The sequence below is a fragment of the Balaenoptera physalus genome, assembly GCF_965194825.1.
Source record: "Balaenoptera physalus genome assembly, chromosome: 12".
Classification (NCBI taxonomy): domain Eukaryota; kingdom Metazoa; phylum Chordata; class Mammalia; order Artiodactyla; family Balaenopteridae; genus Balaenoptera; species Balaenoptera physalus.
The window spans coordinates 45777641-45795027 of record NC_138897.1 but is presented as its reverse complement, the minus strand read 5'-3'; the positions used below and the strand labels follow the sequence as shown (position 1 = coordinate 45795027).

The 17387-nt window shown below is 41.8% G+C and overlaps 1 protein-coding gene across 8 annotated transcripts in view; it reads left to right on the top strand.

Moving 5' to 3' along the window:
- MOCOS (molybdenum cofactor sulfurase) overlaps window positions 1–11004 on the top strand; it is a 54667-nt gene extending 43663 nt beyond the window's left edge. For 4 of the 8 annotated variants that reach the window (XM_082416017.1, XM_082416014.1, XM_082416015.1 and 1 more), the window contains 4 exons: window positions 25–130; window positions 3769–3907; window positions 7423–7527; window positions 10811–11004. In XM_082416017.1, the coding sequence (XP_082272143.1) occupies window positions 25–130; window positions 3769–3907; window positions 7423–7527; window positions 10811–10963 (503 nt within the window). In that variant the 3' untranslated portion in view covers window positions 10964–11004. The other 4 variants (XR_014251497.1, XR_014251498.1, XR_014251499.1 and 1 more) reach the window with 4 other exon arrangements.
- The last annotated feature ends 6383 nt before the right edge of the window (window positions 11005–17387 follow it).

Below are 17387 nucleotides of genomic sequence, written 5' to 3'. Positions count from 1 at the left end.
TTTTAAATACTCCATCACTTTTAGATCAATCTGCTTGTACAACAGCCACCCTCTCTCTGGTGAATGAGGCACAGTATCTGCTGATAAACAGATCCAGTGTTTTGGAACTTCAGCGGCAATTAAGCACCAGGTAAGATCCCTGTACTATTTGCTATTTACCTTGGGAATAGCAGACAGGTGTAACTACTTGCCCCTGGGAGTGAGCTGGTCACCTCTTTGGGGAGAAGAGATCTGAGAATCATGAGTCCAGACCCTTCATTGAGAAACTGAGGCCCAGAGAAGTCACAAAACTTTTTAGGCCAGTTTTCCTTAATCTTTTAGAGGGTTCTCTTTTATCTTCCAGTGTCCTTCTTGATGCCCTCAAGATGCTTAGTGGAGAATCCCAACTCTCATTTTTAATCATTTCAATTCTTAAACATTTAGTTGAATGTAATTGCCAGCAATTGGACCCACTTTTTTGCCCACTCTCCCACTGTCCCCTGGCCCCTAGGAGCCTTGCATTACTTCCACAGTCATTTTGAGTGAAAAGAAGAGTGGTTATGAAAGCTTTTAAAGTTGTAATTGTAGATACTATTTGTTTGTATCATCAGACAGAACTAGCACCCTTGCCTGCTCACTCCCACCCAGGGATCTCCCAAGGGTCCTGGAAAGGTCAGCTGTAGACAGGGTCTTGGTTGGTTCAAGCCCCCTCATTGTCCTTCAGAGGAAATTGAAGTCCCAAGGTAATCAGACAATTGGGGCAAAAAAGAAAAATCACCCAGCTCTTACGTAAGAGTTGGGACCGGCAGATCATTCGTGGTCCACACCTGTCAACACCATGAGCCGGGGCTCCTGTGACGCTCACGTGCCCTGTGGTCCTGGGCACATGTGTGCACATGCACAAACATGTACACGTATAGCTTAATAAAAACTACAAAAATGGACTGTTTGTAGTAATTCCTGTTTATAGTCATTGGCAAAAACACACAACAGTGTTCCCTTGCCGAGGTCCAGGCTGCCCTCTTTAGGAGCTGAAGTGTGATGCCTGGTCCCTGAGGGTTCACTGAGTTTTCCCCGTACTGAGTGACCCGCTTGCTCAGGTACCCTGGGCCCTGGATGGAGCAGGTCTGCAGTTTCCTGGGATTCTTGGTGTGAAAAGAGAGGAGATGGGGACAGGCTTGCTGCAGCCCTGGTTCCTGCAGTCCTGGTTTAGTGCAGGGCTGACAAGCAGGAGGTAGGAAGGCCAGGTGGTCAGAGGTAAGAGAAACAGCCTGTGGTTAGTACATAGTGAGCGTCCCTGGTGCTGTTTTCAAATTTGATGGATGATACTGTCTCCATGCTGGCCATGGTAGCTTTTGGACATAAAACTTTCCCTATTACAAAGCACAAAGGGAGTTTTTTTGTTTGTTTGTTTGTTTATAACCTGGAGGGTAAATCCAGAATCAAAGGATTTTAGGACTGGAAAGTGCTAACCCTCTCATTTCCCACAAGGACCCTGCAGTCCTCATCGATTGTGGGTGTTGCACATAGTTAGTGGCAAAGCTGGACTTGGGTATCCTGGTCCCTGGCTTTTCACATGCCAGGGGCTTTGAGATACAGACATGGGACTCCTTACTCTCCCCCAGCGTCTTTCAGTTCTGTCTCCAGGGCAAATTCCAGTCATGCTCAAGGATTTCCCTCCCTCCAAACTTCAAAAATTTTTATTAAAGTACAACAAAGTGCAAAAATCATAAGTACATAGTTTAGTGAATGTCTACAGATGTATATACCCACGTAACCACCATCCAGATCAAGTAGAGAACATTTCTAGAACCCTAGACCCCTTCCTCATATCCCTTCTTAGTCAACCACCCTGAAGGTTGCCACTGTTATGCCTTCTTTCACCCTAGAGAGTTCACCTTTTCTTAAACTCAAGTTAATGGGATCATACAGTGTGTTCCTCTGTTGAAGTTTTCAGATGCTTTTTCAGTGCTTTTTTACCTTAGGGGAGGGGGCGCATGGAGGTGCAAGGAGCTGTTTTATGGTAACTTGTGCTAATAAACAAAAATTTTAAACAAGAATTACAAAAATAACATATGCTTAGTTAAAACTGCAAACGGGATGGAAGCTAGGAAATAAAATTTTTAATCGAGGGGACTTCCCTGGTGGCGCAGTGATTAAGAGTCCGCCTGGTGATGCAGTGGACACAGGTTCGAGCCCTGGTCCAGGAAGATCCCACATGCCGCAGAGCAACTAAGCCCGTGCGCCACAACTACTGAGCCTGCACTCTAGAGCCTGCGAGCCACAACTACTGAGCCCACGTGCTACAACTACTGAAGCCCTCTTGCCTAGAGCTCATGCTCTGCAACAAGAGAAGCCACCACAATGAGAAGCCTGCGCACTGCAATGAAGAGTAGCCCCCGCTCACCGCAACTAGAGAAGGCCCGCGCACAGCAATGAAGACCCAATGCAGCCAAACGTAAATAAATAAATTAATTAAAAAAAAAAAAGAATATAAGGCTTTAAAAAAAAATTTTTAATCGAGATACAATTGACATGCAACATTATATTAGTTTCAGGTGTACAACATGATTCTATATTTGTATATACTGAGAAATGATCACAGTAAGTCTAGTAAACATCTGTCATCACACATAGCTGGAAATTTTTTTTTAAGATTGTTTATTTCTTTTTCTTTTTTTAATAAATTTATTTATTTATTTATTTATTTATTTATTTATTTATTTATTTATTTATTTATTTATTTTTGTCTGTGTTGGGTGTTCATTGTATGCGCAGGCTTTCTCTAGTTGCAGAGAGCGGGGGCTACTCTGTTATGGTGCTCAGGCTTCTCGTTGCAGTGGCGTGTCTTTGTTGTGGAGCACGGGCTCTAGTCACGCGGGCTTCAGTAGTTGTGGCATGTGGGCTCAGTAGTTGTGACTCGCAGGCTCTAGAGTGCAGGCTCAGTAGTTGTGGCGCACGGGCTTAGTTGCTCCGTGGCATGTGGGATCTTCCTGGACCAGGGATTGAACCCGCGTCCCCCGCGCTGGCAGGTGGATTCTTAACCACTGCACCACCAGGGAAGTCCCGCAAAATTTTTTTCTTGTGATGAGTACTTAAGATTTATTCTCTTAGCACCTTTTAAATATGCAATACAGTAGTTTTTTAGACAATACAGTATTATTAACTATAGTTGCCATGCTATACATTACATCCCCATGACTTGTTTATTTTATAACTGGAAGATTGTACCTTTTGACCCCTTTCACCCATTTTGCCCACCCTTCCCCCAACCCCTGGCAACTACCAATCGGTTCTCTATAGGAAATAAATATTAAAACCTCCCATGTATACTCTATGTTGCTTTATGATGTTCTAATATCCAAAAAGAGTGTGAGCTCTTGATACTTTTTAGGTCCTTGACAATTAAGCCTGTTGACGGTCTTTAAATGCCTTGTCCTGACTCTGTAGAATTGATATTTTCTCATAAGTTTATTCACTCGATCCCAGTTCACTTGGTTTCCAAAGTTCTTCATCTCTTCAGCAAAGATCTGTTCACCCATTGCACTGCCTCTTGTGGGCTTCTCCATGGAGATGGGACAATATTCCAGGGAGATCATGGAGGCCTGTCCAACAGATGTGTGTCTCTTGGCCTTGCACTCATGATAAAAGCTTGTTCTGATCATCTAGGCCTCAGGCCAGAGTACAATTGCTGAACTCAGGCATCGAGTGGTAGGAATGTTGAATTATTACAGTAGTGCAGTTATCCACCCTTCCCCACCTTTTCTCTCTTTGGTACGTCTTAAACAGTGATGAGAATGGAAAGGAAGAATTATTCCCAGTGAACAATCTCATCTCACGTTTCCGTGCCAATATTATTACCAATGGAACAAGGGCTTTTGAAGAAGAGAAATGGGATGAAATTTCAGTTGGTTCCTTGCATTTCCAGGTAAGTTCCCAGAAGTTCTATTATCCTTCCTCAAGGGTTGCCAGTGGGGATTGACCTCAGTCCTAGGCCGGGATGGTAGCAGGTAGCAGGGAATCCCATGCCCCATCACGTGCCCCCTCTCCCCCGCCAAGCGTTGACTCTTACCCACAAAAATCTCAGCAGGAGGGTATGTACCATCTGCATCCTGGGGTGCCCCTTGGAATGATCCATCCCTCCTTCCTCCGAGGAGGGCAGCAGTTTCACGTGGGGAAGAGAGAACGTACAGGTGATGAAGGTACAGACCTTGTCGCCGTGTCTAGGCTTCAACTCTGTTTCTTGGAACGCTTGTGTCTATGAGAACGTCCTCCTCCTGAAACGTGCTGGATTTTCTCGCTGTCTGGAGCTTGTGGAGGAGGACCCAGATGCCTCATGGTCCCTCAGCGCCCGTGGCGGCTGTACCTTCTCCCCATGCTCTCTCGCTTCTGGCCTCGCTGGCAGCTGGGGAGGAGCTTGCAGTTAGAGGCAAAGCCTCCAGGATGCCCTCCCTCCCCAGGCTTTGGGCTCCCCAAACCTGAAGTCTTCAGCTAACATCTACATTCCTCCTTAGGGCGGATAAGGCCCCCGAGACCTGACCCCCCGGCCTCTCCCATCTCCCCGAGCTCATCACCCCTCCCCCTCTGCCTGTCCTGCAGACCTTCTCTCCATTCCCTAAACAAGCCAAGCTTCCTGCCTTAGCACCTTAGCCCTGCTGTCCATTCCACCTGGAGCACTTTTCCTGCAGCTCCTACAGGGTCTCAGCTCGGATGTTACCTCCTTGGAAAGGCTGTTCCTGACCCACCACAAGGTCACACTCTGCACAGTGTCTCCTTATTTCTTCAGAGCATACGAGGGTAGGGACCAAGTCTGTTTAGTCCCTGCTGTTCCTCCGAGGTCTAGGATAGTCCTTACCCAGAGTAAGTGCTCCAAACTGCTGATGGAATGAATGGGCAGGAAAGCTGTGGAATAGCTGGGGACAGAAGGATGGGTCATCTGCACAGAATGTGCCCAGTTCTTCAGTGGGGAATGAAATTATCTTAATAACAGTAATTAGCCAGTTGTATAAACTGATTGTAATAGGGCTACTGCACTCAGATGGAACATCACTCTAACTTCGAGGAGAGCAGTAAACAATAATTTAACCCTTAATGAAGGATTTCAGAGGTCTGGGGTTTGGGGTAGGGATAAACTGCGTGGCACCAAAAGAAAAAAAAAAATGTCCGAAAGATCTTTGTTATCCATTTAACTCTCCAAACTTCCTCTTATCCTGGAAGCTGCTCCCCCTTGAAAGAATTATCTCTTTTCTCTTCCACAGACCTCTCTGGCACCAGCCTTCTGTCGTTCCACTCATTCCTCCATCCCGGCTGACTCTTCTTCATTTTCTGTTGCTGTGTCCCTGCCATGCTATAAAAGCACCTGCTCTTACACATCCTGCCTGGTACAGAGTAGGCACGAAATATATGATAGATGAAGAGAGAGAGGGAGAAATAAAGGAAGAAAAGAAGGAAAAGAGAAAGCACTACAACTAGACTAGGATCACTGTCAGAAACTTACCTTGTAACAAGTAAGTTGTAAGGTACCTGGGTACATGAATACAAGAAGGACTCTACAAAAACCTTTCTGAGATGCTTTGCTTTCTTTAGGTCTTGACACTTAATAAACATCAATTAATGAAAGTTAAAATATGCATGCCCTTTGACCCAATAATTTCACTCATAGAAATCTATCCCATAAAAAATACTCTTACAAATATGCAAAGATATATTACAAAATTACTCATTGCAATACTTTATAAATATGAAAAATTGGAGAACATCCTAAATATCCATAAAAGGGAAGTTTTTTAAAATTAATTTTTATTGAAGTATAGTTGCTTTACAATATTATGTTAGTTTCTATTGTACAGCAAAATGAATTAGCTATACATACACATATATCCCCTCTTTTTTGGATTTCTTTCCCATTTAGGTCACCACAGTGCATTAAGTAGAGTTCCCTGTGCTGTATAGTATGTTCTCATTAGTTATCTATTTTATACATAGTACCAATAGTGTATATATGTCAATCCCAAACTCCCAATTCCTCCCACCCACCCCCCTTCCCCCTTGGTATCCATATGTTTGTTTTCTACATCTGTGTCTCCATAAAAGGGGAGTTGATTAAATAAAGTACACTACATCCATACAATGTCGTCCTGTGCAGGCATTTAAAAGTATAAGCTATAGTTAATACTGTGCCTTTCAAAAAGTAAATGCTAAATTAGGAATCTGGGATTAACAGATACATGCTAATATATATAAAATAGATAAACAACAAGGACTTACTGTATAGCACAGGGAACTATACTCGATATCTTGCAATAACCTATAATGGAAAAGAATCTGAAAAAAGAATATATTTATATTATGTATATTATATATTTATATTCTTATTATATTATATATAAATATTATATAGCATAAATATAAATATTATATTTATATAAATTATAAATTTATATAAATATATTATATTATATAGATATAAATATTATATATATATTTATATAATTTATATTCTTTTTTCAGATCACTTTGCTGTGTACCTGAGACATTGTAAATCAACTATACTTCAATTAAAAAAATTTTTTTAAGTAAATGCTTAAGGGATGTTTGTTGGTGATAATAGTGCTGAAGCAGTTGCAATGCAGAAAGATCTAACACATCTCTTTTGGAAAGCAATTTTTCACTGGATATCATCAAGTCATAAAAGGTTTATACCTGTTGACTTTATAATCTCCTTTTGGGAGATTTACCCTGAAGAAAAATTCAAACAGGAAAGAGAGTTATGTGAATTAAGACCTTTATTGCAAAATTATTGATTACAGCAAAGCATTAGAAATTATGCACATGGCTTCAAAGGAGAAGAGCTAAGCACATCAACCCATGGGAATGCCAGGCCATGGTGAAAACTGCAGAATCCAGGGATGAGGTAGCTGTCTGTGAGCAGACACCGAACAACGTCCGTTATGTATTGTGGAGTAATTTAAAAAGAGAAAGAAAGCCAGCGGCTCTCAGCTCTCAGCCAGTGTGTTTCACAGGGGAGCGTGTGGTTGCGTGAGCTACTTGCTGCCGTCTCGCAGTCTCGAGCGATCTGTGGCCACGAAGGCAGCGCAGGGTGTGTGGCTGTTGATCTTCTCCCAGTCTGCCCTCCAATCAGTTCTTTTCTTCCCTGGAGGAAGCCCAGCATTCCCTGATAACCACCTGTGAGTCACAACCACTCTTCGTTTTCTTCAAAGCCCTGATGCAGTAGCCTTTAAGCTGATAAACGAATGTGGGTGATTCCCTAGCGGGCATTGGGAAGAGGTGGCACTTCCTGGCTCCTTGCAGTTTGAGTATTTCTCTGTGAGTCTGAAATTGGCTGTTTACAACGATTCCTCCTGGACCCAGATTCCTCCCTGCAGAGTGTGACAGTCTGGTCACTTTCATGGCAGCACTGTCTTTTCCCTTCTCACCTCCCAGGTTGTGGGACCTTGTCACAGATGCCAGATGATTTGCATCGATCAGCAAACTGGGCAGCGAAACCGAAATGTTTTCCAAAAGCTTTCTGAGAGGCGAGAGAGAAAGGTAAGCATGACTGCTAAAAATGACACCCCATTTTAAGTTCTTGATGCATTGTCTACACCAGAACTAATCCTTAATAGTGCTGAGTAATTTTTAGAAGTGGGAGAACGTTGTAAGGCTGACGGGCTACCATCAAGGTTCAGACCTTATCGGCAACACTGTCTTATTTTTCCTTTCCATTCATTTCCTCACTATTTTTATTACATGTATTTTTGATGCTTTCAAATCTTGTTGAAGAGATATGGAGTATAGATAAGAAATAGTTAAAAAAAAAAAGGGGGGGACTTCTCTGGTAGTCCAGTGGTTAAGACTCCATGCTTGCACTGCAGGGGGCACGGGTTCCACCCCTGGTCTACGAACTAAGATACTGCATGCTGGGCGGTGCGGCCAAGGGAAAAAAAAAGAGAGAAATAGTAAATAAGTAAAGTAATTCTATTGTCTCAATCATTATTTTCTTCGCCACAGAAATCTCATGAAGAATAAAAATGCCTTATGGTGAATAGGGTAGCTGCATAGAAAATAAATTTCACTATACTAAGTTTGTAAGTCATCTTCTTGAGGGCTAAAATGACTAAGTGTTGTTGTGGATCCCAGATTATAAAAGCTGAACTTCTAAGAGATTGATTCATTAGGAACATCCATTTATTTCCAGGCTTGCACTTTCTGTCAGGAATTTGGGTTTGCAAAGAATTCGAGGAAGCCAAATAAGCAATCAGGCTGCATGGAACAATTCTTGAAAATTAACAGAAATAATGCAAGCATTTCATCTCTTCCCAGTAATAAACTGGCAAGTTAACTCATGGTAAAATGTTCTGCATTGTTTCCTGTGTTTCTCCAAAACCAGAGTTTTGTTTCACAGTATTTGATTGACAAAACTCTCCTTACGGATATGGATAGGTATGGTCTGCAGAGCTGTTGCGCTGGAGTATTATACCAACAAGTCTGTTTGCTCAGCTGTGGCAGGCCGTGCCAACTGGGGGCGTGGGGACCTGGATCCTGCCCCATGCAGGCTGCCAGGAGAGAGGATGTGTGGGCACAATACTATGGTACATGGAGTGGTATTTCTCAGCATCACAATAATTCTTGTGCACAAATCTTTTTATTTTTTAAATTTGGAATAATTTTAGATTTACAGAAAAATTGCAAAGATAGTACAGAGAGTTCCTGTGTACTCTTCACCTATATGTACACAAATATTAAGGAATTAATTTATCCCCAGTCCCTAGCTTGGGGCCTGGAACGTGATGGTGGCCAACTGATGTTATCACAGATCTGGGAGCACATCATATACTCCACAAAGTGTTGTTACTGGCTCACTTGCATTGATGGCAAACATTTTTTTTTAATTTAACTTTTATTTTATATTGGTGTAGAGTTGACTTACAATGTTGTGTTTGTTTGAGGTGGACAGCAACTTCATTCACTTATACATAGCCATATATCTATTCTTTTTCTGTTTCTTTCCCCATTAGGGTTATTACAGAGTGCCAAGTAGAGTTCCCTGTGCTGTAGAGCAGGTCCTTGTTGATGATCTGTTTTATATATATGTTAGTGTGTATATGTTAATCCCAACCTCCTAATTTATCCCTCCCACCCCCCCCCCCCGCTTCCCCCCACCCCAACCATAAGTTTCTTTTCTAAGTCTGTGAGTCTGTTTCTGTTTTGTCAAGTAGTTCATTTGTATCAATTTTTAGATTCCATCTATAAGTGATATCCTGTGATATTTGTCTTTCCCTGTCTGACTTAGTTCAATTAGTATGATCATCTCTAGGTCCGTCAGTGCTGCTGCAGATGGCATTATCGCATTCCTTTTTATGGCTGAGTAATACTCCATTGTCTATATGGACCACATCTCCTTTATCCATTCATGTGTTGATGGACATTTTGGTTGCTTCCATGTCTTGGCTATTGCAATTAGGGCTACAATGAACCTTGGGGTGCATGTGTCCTTTCGAATCATGGCTTTCTCTGGATATACGCCCAGGAGTCGGACCACTGGATCATACTGGTAGCTCTGTTTTTAGTTTTTTAAGGAACCTCTATACTGTTCTCCACAGTGGCTATTATCAATTTCCATTCTCACTAACAGCATAGGAGGGTTCCCTTTCTCCATGCCCTCTCCAGCTCTCACTGTCTCTAGGTTTTTTTTTTAATTAATTTTTATTGGAGTATAGTTGCTTTACAATATTGTATTAGTTTCTACTGTACAGCAAAATGAATCAGCTATACATATACATATATTCCCTCTTTTTTTGGGTTTCCTTTGCATTTAGGTCACCACAGTGCATTAAGTAGAGTTCCCTGTGCTATACCGTATGTCCTCATTAGTTCTCTATTTTATACATAGTATCAATAGTATATATGTATCAATCCCAATCTGCCAGTTCCTCCCACCCTACCCCCTTTCCCCCTTGGTATCCATACATTTATTTTCTACGTCTATGTCTCTCTCTCTGCTTTGCAAATAAGATCATTTATACCAGCAGTCCCCAACCTTTTTGGCACCAGGGGCCGGTTTCGTGGAAGACAGTTTTTCCATGGACGGGGATGGGAGGCGCCGGGATGGTTCAGGCAGTAATGCGAGCGGGAGCGATAGGGAGCGATGGGGAGCGGCAGATGCAGCTTTGCTCACTCGCCCGCTGCTCACCTCCAGCTGTGCGGCCCTGTTCCTAACAGACAGCGGACTGCTAGTGGTCCGCGGCCCAGGGGTTGGGGACCCCTGGTCTATACCATTTTTCTAGATTCCACATGTATGTGTTCATATATGATATTTGTTTTTCTCTCTCTGATGATGGCAAACCTTGAGTAGACTTACACAACTCTTCATTTTCAACCTCCCATCCTTATTCTGGAGAATTTGGAGAACTTAATTTACGTCACGCATTCTTATAGAAAATGCTGAGTTTTGCCCTTATTTTCACAAAATGGTTTTTACATCAGGGAACAGAGCAGAAATCGGCCTGACAGTGGTCAGAGGCCCAGAGGAGGAAGAAGCCCTCCTGTGGGAAACTCAGGGTATACAGGAAGGAGAAAATAATAGGTCCAGCAATAAAGAGGTATAGGCTGACTATTGGGAAAGAGCACTTTAAAATGAGAATCTGTGTGGTCTAGGATATTAGGATTCTCCTTGTTTCTCACTACCTTCTACTAAATGGCAGATAGAACATATCAAGTCCCAGTACATGATTTTAAAGATCTGACTTAATTTTAGTGGAACATTATTATTTACAAAATTATTTTAACTGCTAAAGTAATCTAACTTCTGTTGTTACTGTTTTGTTCACAGGTGAACTTTGGGCTTTACCTGATGCATACCTCTTTGGATTTATCTTCTCCATGTTACCTGTCTGTAGGATCTCAGGTGCTCCCTGTGTTGAAAGAAAACGTAGAACACTATGATTTACCTGCTTCTGAGAAACATCAGGAAGTTATCTCCTAAAGTTTTTTTCAGCATATATTAAAATTTCTCTTTTACAACTATCTCCATTCTTTTTTTTCTTCCAGTTTTGTTGAGATATAATTGACATACAGCACTGTGTAAGTTTAAGGTGTACAGCATAATGATTTGACTTATATACATCATGAAGTGATTACCCTAGTAAGTTTAGTGTATCATCTCAGATAGATATAAAATTAAAGAAATAGAAAACAATATGTAATTTTTCCTTGTGAAGGGAACTCTTAGGATTTACTCTCCTAAATTTCATACATGACATACAGCAGTGTTCATTGTATTTATCATGTTGTACATTACATCCCTGCTACTTATTTATCTAATAACTGGAAGTTTGTACCTTTTGACTTCCTTCATCCAGTCCCCCACCCACCTCCCCCCTCTGGTAACCACAAATCTGATCTCTTTTTCTATGAGTTTGTTTGTTTGTTCTGAAGTATAATTGACCTACAACATTATGTTAGCCCCTGGTACACAACATAGTGATTCAATATTTCTATACCTTTCAGAATGATCATCAGGATAAGTCTAGATATGATATGTCACCATACAAAGATATTACATAATTATTGACTATATGACCCACACTGTACATTTCATAACCTTGACTCATTTATTTTGCAACTGAAAGTTTGTACCTCTTAATTTCCCTCACCTGTTTCTCTCCTCCTTCCACCCCTGCCCCCACCCCCTTCTGGCAGCTACCTGTTTGTTCTCTGTATCTATGACTCTGTTTCTGTTTAGTTATGTTTGCTCATTTGTTTTGTTTTTCAGATTCCACATATAAGTAAAATCATACAGTATTTGTCTTTCTCTGTCCGATTTACTTCACAATTACCATAATATCCTAAGTCCATCCATGTTGTCAAAAATGGCAGAATTTCATTCTTTTTTATGTCTGAGTAATATTCCATTGTATATATGTACCATATCTCTTTATCCATTCAACTTAGGTTGCTTCCATATCTTGGCTATTGTAAATATGCTGCAATGAACATTGGGATGCAAATATCTTCTTGAATTAGTGTTTTCATTTTCTTTAGATAACAACTCAGGAGTAGAATTGCTGGATCATATGGTAGTTCTATTTATAATTTTTTGAGGAACCTCTATATTGTTTTCCATTGTGGTTGCACCAATTTACATTCCCTTCAACAGTGCACAAGGGTTGCCTTTTCTCCACATCTTCATCAGCACTTGTAATTTGTTTGCCCTTTTGATGATAGCCATTCTGACAGATATGAGGTGATATCTCATTGTGGTTTTGATTTGCATTTCCCTGATGATTAGTGATGTTGAGCATCTTTTCTTTTTTTTCTCTTCTTTTTCTTTCTCTGTTTTCTTTTTTTGGCTTATAAACAACAGATATTTATTTCTCACAGTTCTGGAGACTGGGAGTCCAAGGTCAAGGTGCTTGCAGATTCAGTGTCTGGTCAGGCCCCTCTTCCTTGTTCACAGCCAGCTCCTTCTTCCTGTGTCCTCACCTAGTAGAAGGGGTGAGGGAGCTCTCTGAGGTCTCCTTTATAAGGGCACCAATTCCACTGATAGGGATGGAGCATCTTTTCATGTGCCTGTTGGCCATCTATGTCTTCTTTGGAAAAGTGTCTATTCAGGTGCTCTGCCCATTTTTTAATCAAGGGCTTTTGTTTGTTTGTTTGTTTATGTTACATTGTATGAATTCTTTGTATACTTTGGATGTTAACCCCTTATTGGATACATCATTTGCAAATATCCTCTCCCATTCAGTAGGTGTCCTATTTGTTGTTGATAGTTTCCTTCGTTGTGCAAAAGCTTTTTAGTTTGACATAGTCCCATTTGTTTATTTTTGCTTTTGCTTCCCTTGCCCTGAGGAGACATATCCAAAAAATATTGCTAAGAGTGATGTCAAAGAGACTACTGCCTATGTTTTCTTCTAGAAGTTTTATGGTTTCAGTCTTACATTTAAGTCTTTAATCCATTTTGAATTTACCTTTGTACATGATGTGAAAGAGTAGTCCATTTTGATTCTTTTGCATGTAACTATCCAGTTTTCCCAACATCATTTATTGAAGAGGTTGTCTTCTCCCCATTGTATATCTTGCTTCCTCTGTCATAGATTAATTGCCCAGGGACTTCCCTGTGGTCCAGTGGTTAAGACTCCGTGCTTCCACTGCAGGGGGCATGGGTTTGATCCCTGGTCAAGGAGCTAATATACTATATCCTGCATGCCACGTAGTGTGGCCAAAATATATATATATGTATATACACACACACACATATATATACATATACATACATACATACATATATAAATTGCCCATATAGGGACTTCCCTGGTGGCACAGTGGTTAAGAATCCGCCTGCCAATGCAGGGGACATGGGTTCAAGCCCTGGTCCAGGAAGATCCCACATGCCGCGGAGCAACTAAGCCCGTGCACCACAACTACTGAGCCTGTGCTCTAGAGCCCATGAACCACAACTACTGAAGCCTGCATGCCTAGAGCCCGTGCTCCGCAACAAGAGAAGCCACCGCAATGAGAAGCCCGTGCACCGCAATGAAGAGTAGCCCCCACTCGCTGCAACTAGAGAAAGCCCGTGCGCAGCAACAAAGACCCATAGGAATTCGTCCATTTCTTCTAGGTTGTTCGTTTTATTGGTGTAGAGTTGCAGTAATCTCTGATGATTTGTGTTTTATTGGTGTTGGTTGTAACTTCTCCTTTTTCTTTTCCAATTTTATTTCTTTGGGCCCTCTCAGTTTTTTTCCTTGAAGAGTCTGGCTAAAGGTTTATCAATTTTGTTCATTTTTTCAAAGATCCAGTTTAGTTTCATTGATATTTTCTATTGTTTTTTAGTCTCTATTTCATTTATTTCTGCTCTGATCTTTATTATTTCTTCCCTTCTACTAACTTTGGGTTTTGTTTGTTCAACTGTCTCTGCCCTCATTAAGATCAACAACGTGTTCAGTAGAACTTGGTCTTTTGAACACAGAGAGTTCTTTTCCTCTTGAAGGTAGAGAGTGCCTTCACTAGCTTCCTTCCTCTAACTCCACACTCGCCTTGTGTGCACAGCCCCACTCAGGAGGGCAGTTCTGAGGCTTCTGTGCTTTCCATGAGGCAAATTTAGCACAAGTGCTGCATCCACACCCAGCAAGGCTCCCACGTGTGTTAGAAGTATGATCATTTTTAATTAGATGAGATTTTTAGTGAATCTCACTGGGAATATTTAACCTCCTCTATTTTGCCATTTTACCATGCTCCTACTTTGCCTTTAGAAAGACACTTTAGGCTGTCTTCTTGCACTGAGGAAGGTAGTCTGTGCCCAGTGACCTTGAGGGAATGAGAATGTGCCTCCCTTCCCTCATGTACACAGAGGAGCTGGGTTTATGCTCAGGGCCTAGTGTGACTTGTGTCCACATTCCTTAAGAGAGGCTTGACCAGGATGTGTTGATCAAGGCATGGGCCAGCACCCCCCTTCCTCCTACTTCCTACTCCTGCCCATCATTCCTCTCCCCCTTTGAGTTGCTGCCCTGTGGATTGCTAGCAAGCTTGAAGTCACACTCAGTGATTTAGTGTTATATGAGCAACTGTGCTCCCATCCACAAGCCCATCAGACAGTGTTGGTCCATCCACTCAGAGCCTCCAAATCCTAGTCAAGAGAGGAACTTTGAACTCGGAAATTTTTTCAAGATGGGGGAGTAGAAGGACATGCACTCACTCCCTCTTGCGAGAGCACCAGAATCACAACTAACTGCTGAACAGTCATCGACAGGAAGACACTGGAACTCACCAAAAAAGATACCCCACATCCAAAGACAAAGGAGAAACCACAATGAGATGGTAGGAGGGGTGCAATCACAATAAAATCAAATCCCATAAATGCTGGGTGGGTGACTCACAAACTGGAGAACACTTATACCGCAGAAGTCCACCCACTGGAGTGAAGGTTCTGAGCCCCACGTCAGGCTTCCCAACCTGGCGGTCTGGCAACAGGAAGAGGAATTCCCAGAGAATCAGACTTTGAAGGCTAGCGGGATTTGATTGCAGGACTTTGACAGGACTGGGGGAAACAGAGACCACTCTTGGAGGGCACATGCAAAGTAGTGTGCGCATCAGGACCCAGGGGGAAGGAGAAGTGACCCCATAGGATACTGAACCAGACCTACCTGCTAGTGTTGGATGGTCTCCTGTAGAGGCGAGGGGTGGCCGTGGCTCACCGTGAGGACAAGGACACTGGCAGTAGAAGTTCTGGGAAGTACTCCTTGGCATGAGCCCTCCCGGAGTCTGCCACTAGCCCCACCAAAGAGGCTGGGTAGGCTCCAGTGCTGGGTTGCCTCAGGCCAAACAACAAACAGGGAGGGAACTCAGCCCCACCCATCAGCAGACAAGCAGATTAAAGTTTTACTGAGCTCTGCCCACCCGAGCAACACTCAGTTCTACCCACCACCAGTCCCTCCCATCAGGAAACTTGCACAAGCCTCTTAGATAGCCTCATCCACAAAAGGGCAGACAGCAGAAGCAAGAAGAACTACAATCCTGCAGCCTGTGGAATGAAAACCACATTCACAGATAGACAAAATGAAAAGGCAGAGGACTATGTACCAGTTGAAGGAACAAGATAAAACCCCGGAAAAACAACTAAATGAAGTGGAGATAGGCAACCTTCCAGAAAAAGAATTCAGAATAATGATAGTAAAGATGGTACAGGACCTCAGAAAAAGAATGGAAGCAAAGATCGAGGAGATGCAAGAAATGTTTAACAAAGATCTAGAAGAATTAAAGAACAAACAAATAGAGATGAACAATACAATAACTGAAATGAAAAATACACTAGAAGGAATCAATAGCAGAATAACTGAGGCAGAAGAAGGGATAAGAGACCTGGAAGACAGAATGGTGGCATTCACTGCTGCAGAACAGAATAAAGAAAAAAGAATGAAAAGAAATGAGGACAGCCTAAGAGACCTCTGGGACAACATTAAATGCAATAACATTCGTGTTATAGGGGTCCCAGAAGGAGAAGAGAGAGAGAAAGGGCCTGAGAAAATATTTGAAGAGATTATAGTCAAAAACCTCCCTAACATGGGAAAGGAAATAGCCACCCAAGTCCAGGAAGCACAAAGAGTCCCATACAGGATAAACCCAAGGAGAAACAGGCCGAGACACACAGTAATCAAATTGGCAAAAATAAAAGACAAAGAAAAATTATTGAAAGCAGCAAGGGAAAAATGACAAATAACATACAAGAGAACTCCCATAAGGTTAACTGCTGATTTCTCAGCAGAAACTCTACAAGCCAGAAGGGAGTGGCATGACATATTTAAAGTGATGAAAGGGAAGAACCTACAACCAAGATTACCCAGCAAGGATCTCATTCAGATTCGATGGAGAAATCAAAAGCTTTACAGACAAGCAAAAGCTAAGAGAATTCAGCACCACCAAACCAGCTCTACAACAAATGCTAAAGGAACTTCTCTAAGTGGGAAACACAACAGAAGAAAAGGACCTACAAAAACAAACTCAAAATAATTAAAATGGAAATAGGAACATACATATCGATAATTACCTTAAACGTGAATGGATTAAATGCTCCAAACAAAAGACACAGGCTCACTGAATGGATACAAAAAACAAGACCTACATATATGCTGTCTACAAGAGACCCATTTCAGACCTAGGGACACATACAGACTGAAAATGAGGGGATTGAAAAAGATATTCCATGCAAATGGAAATCAAAAGAAAGCTGGAGTAGCTATACTCATATCAGATAAAATAGACTTTAAAATAAAGAATGTTACAAGAAACAAGGAAGGGCACTACATAATGATCAAGGGATCAACCCAAGAAGAAGATATAACAATTATAAATATATATGTACCCAACATAGGAGCACCTCAATACATGAGGCAACTGCTAACAGCTATAAAAGAGGAAATCGACAGTAACACAATAATAGTGGGGGACTTTAACACATCACTTACACCAATGGACAGATCATCCAGACAGAAAATTAATAAGGAAACACAAGCTTTAAATGACACAGTAGACCAGATAGATTTAATTGATATTTATAGGACATTCCATCCGAAAACAGCAGATTACACTTTCTTCTCAAGTGTTCACAGAACATTCTCCAGGATAGATCACATCTTGGGTCACAAATCAAGCCTCGGTAAATTGAAGAAAATTGAAATCATATCAAGCATCTTTTTCAACCACGACGCTATGAGACTACATATCAATTACAGGGAAAAAAACGTAAAAAACACAAACACATGAGCCCATGTGCCAAAAGTACTGAAGCCCATGCACCTAGAGCCCAAGCTCTGAAACAAGAGAAGCCACTGCAATGAGAAACCCGTGCACTGCAACAAAGAGTAGCCCCCACTCGCAGCAACTAGAGAAAGACCGAGCGCAGCAATGAAGACCCA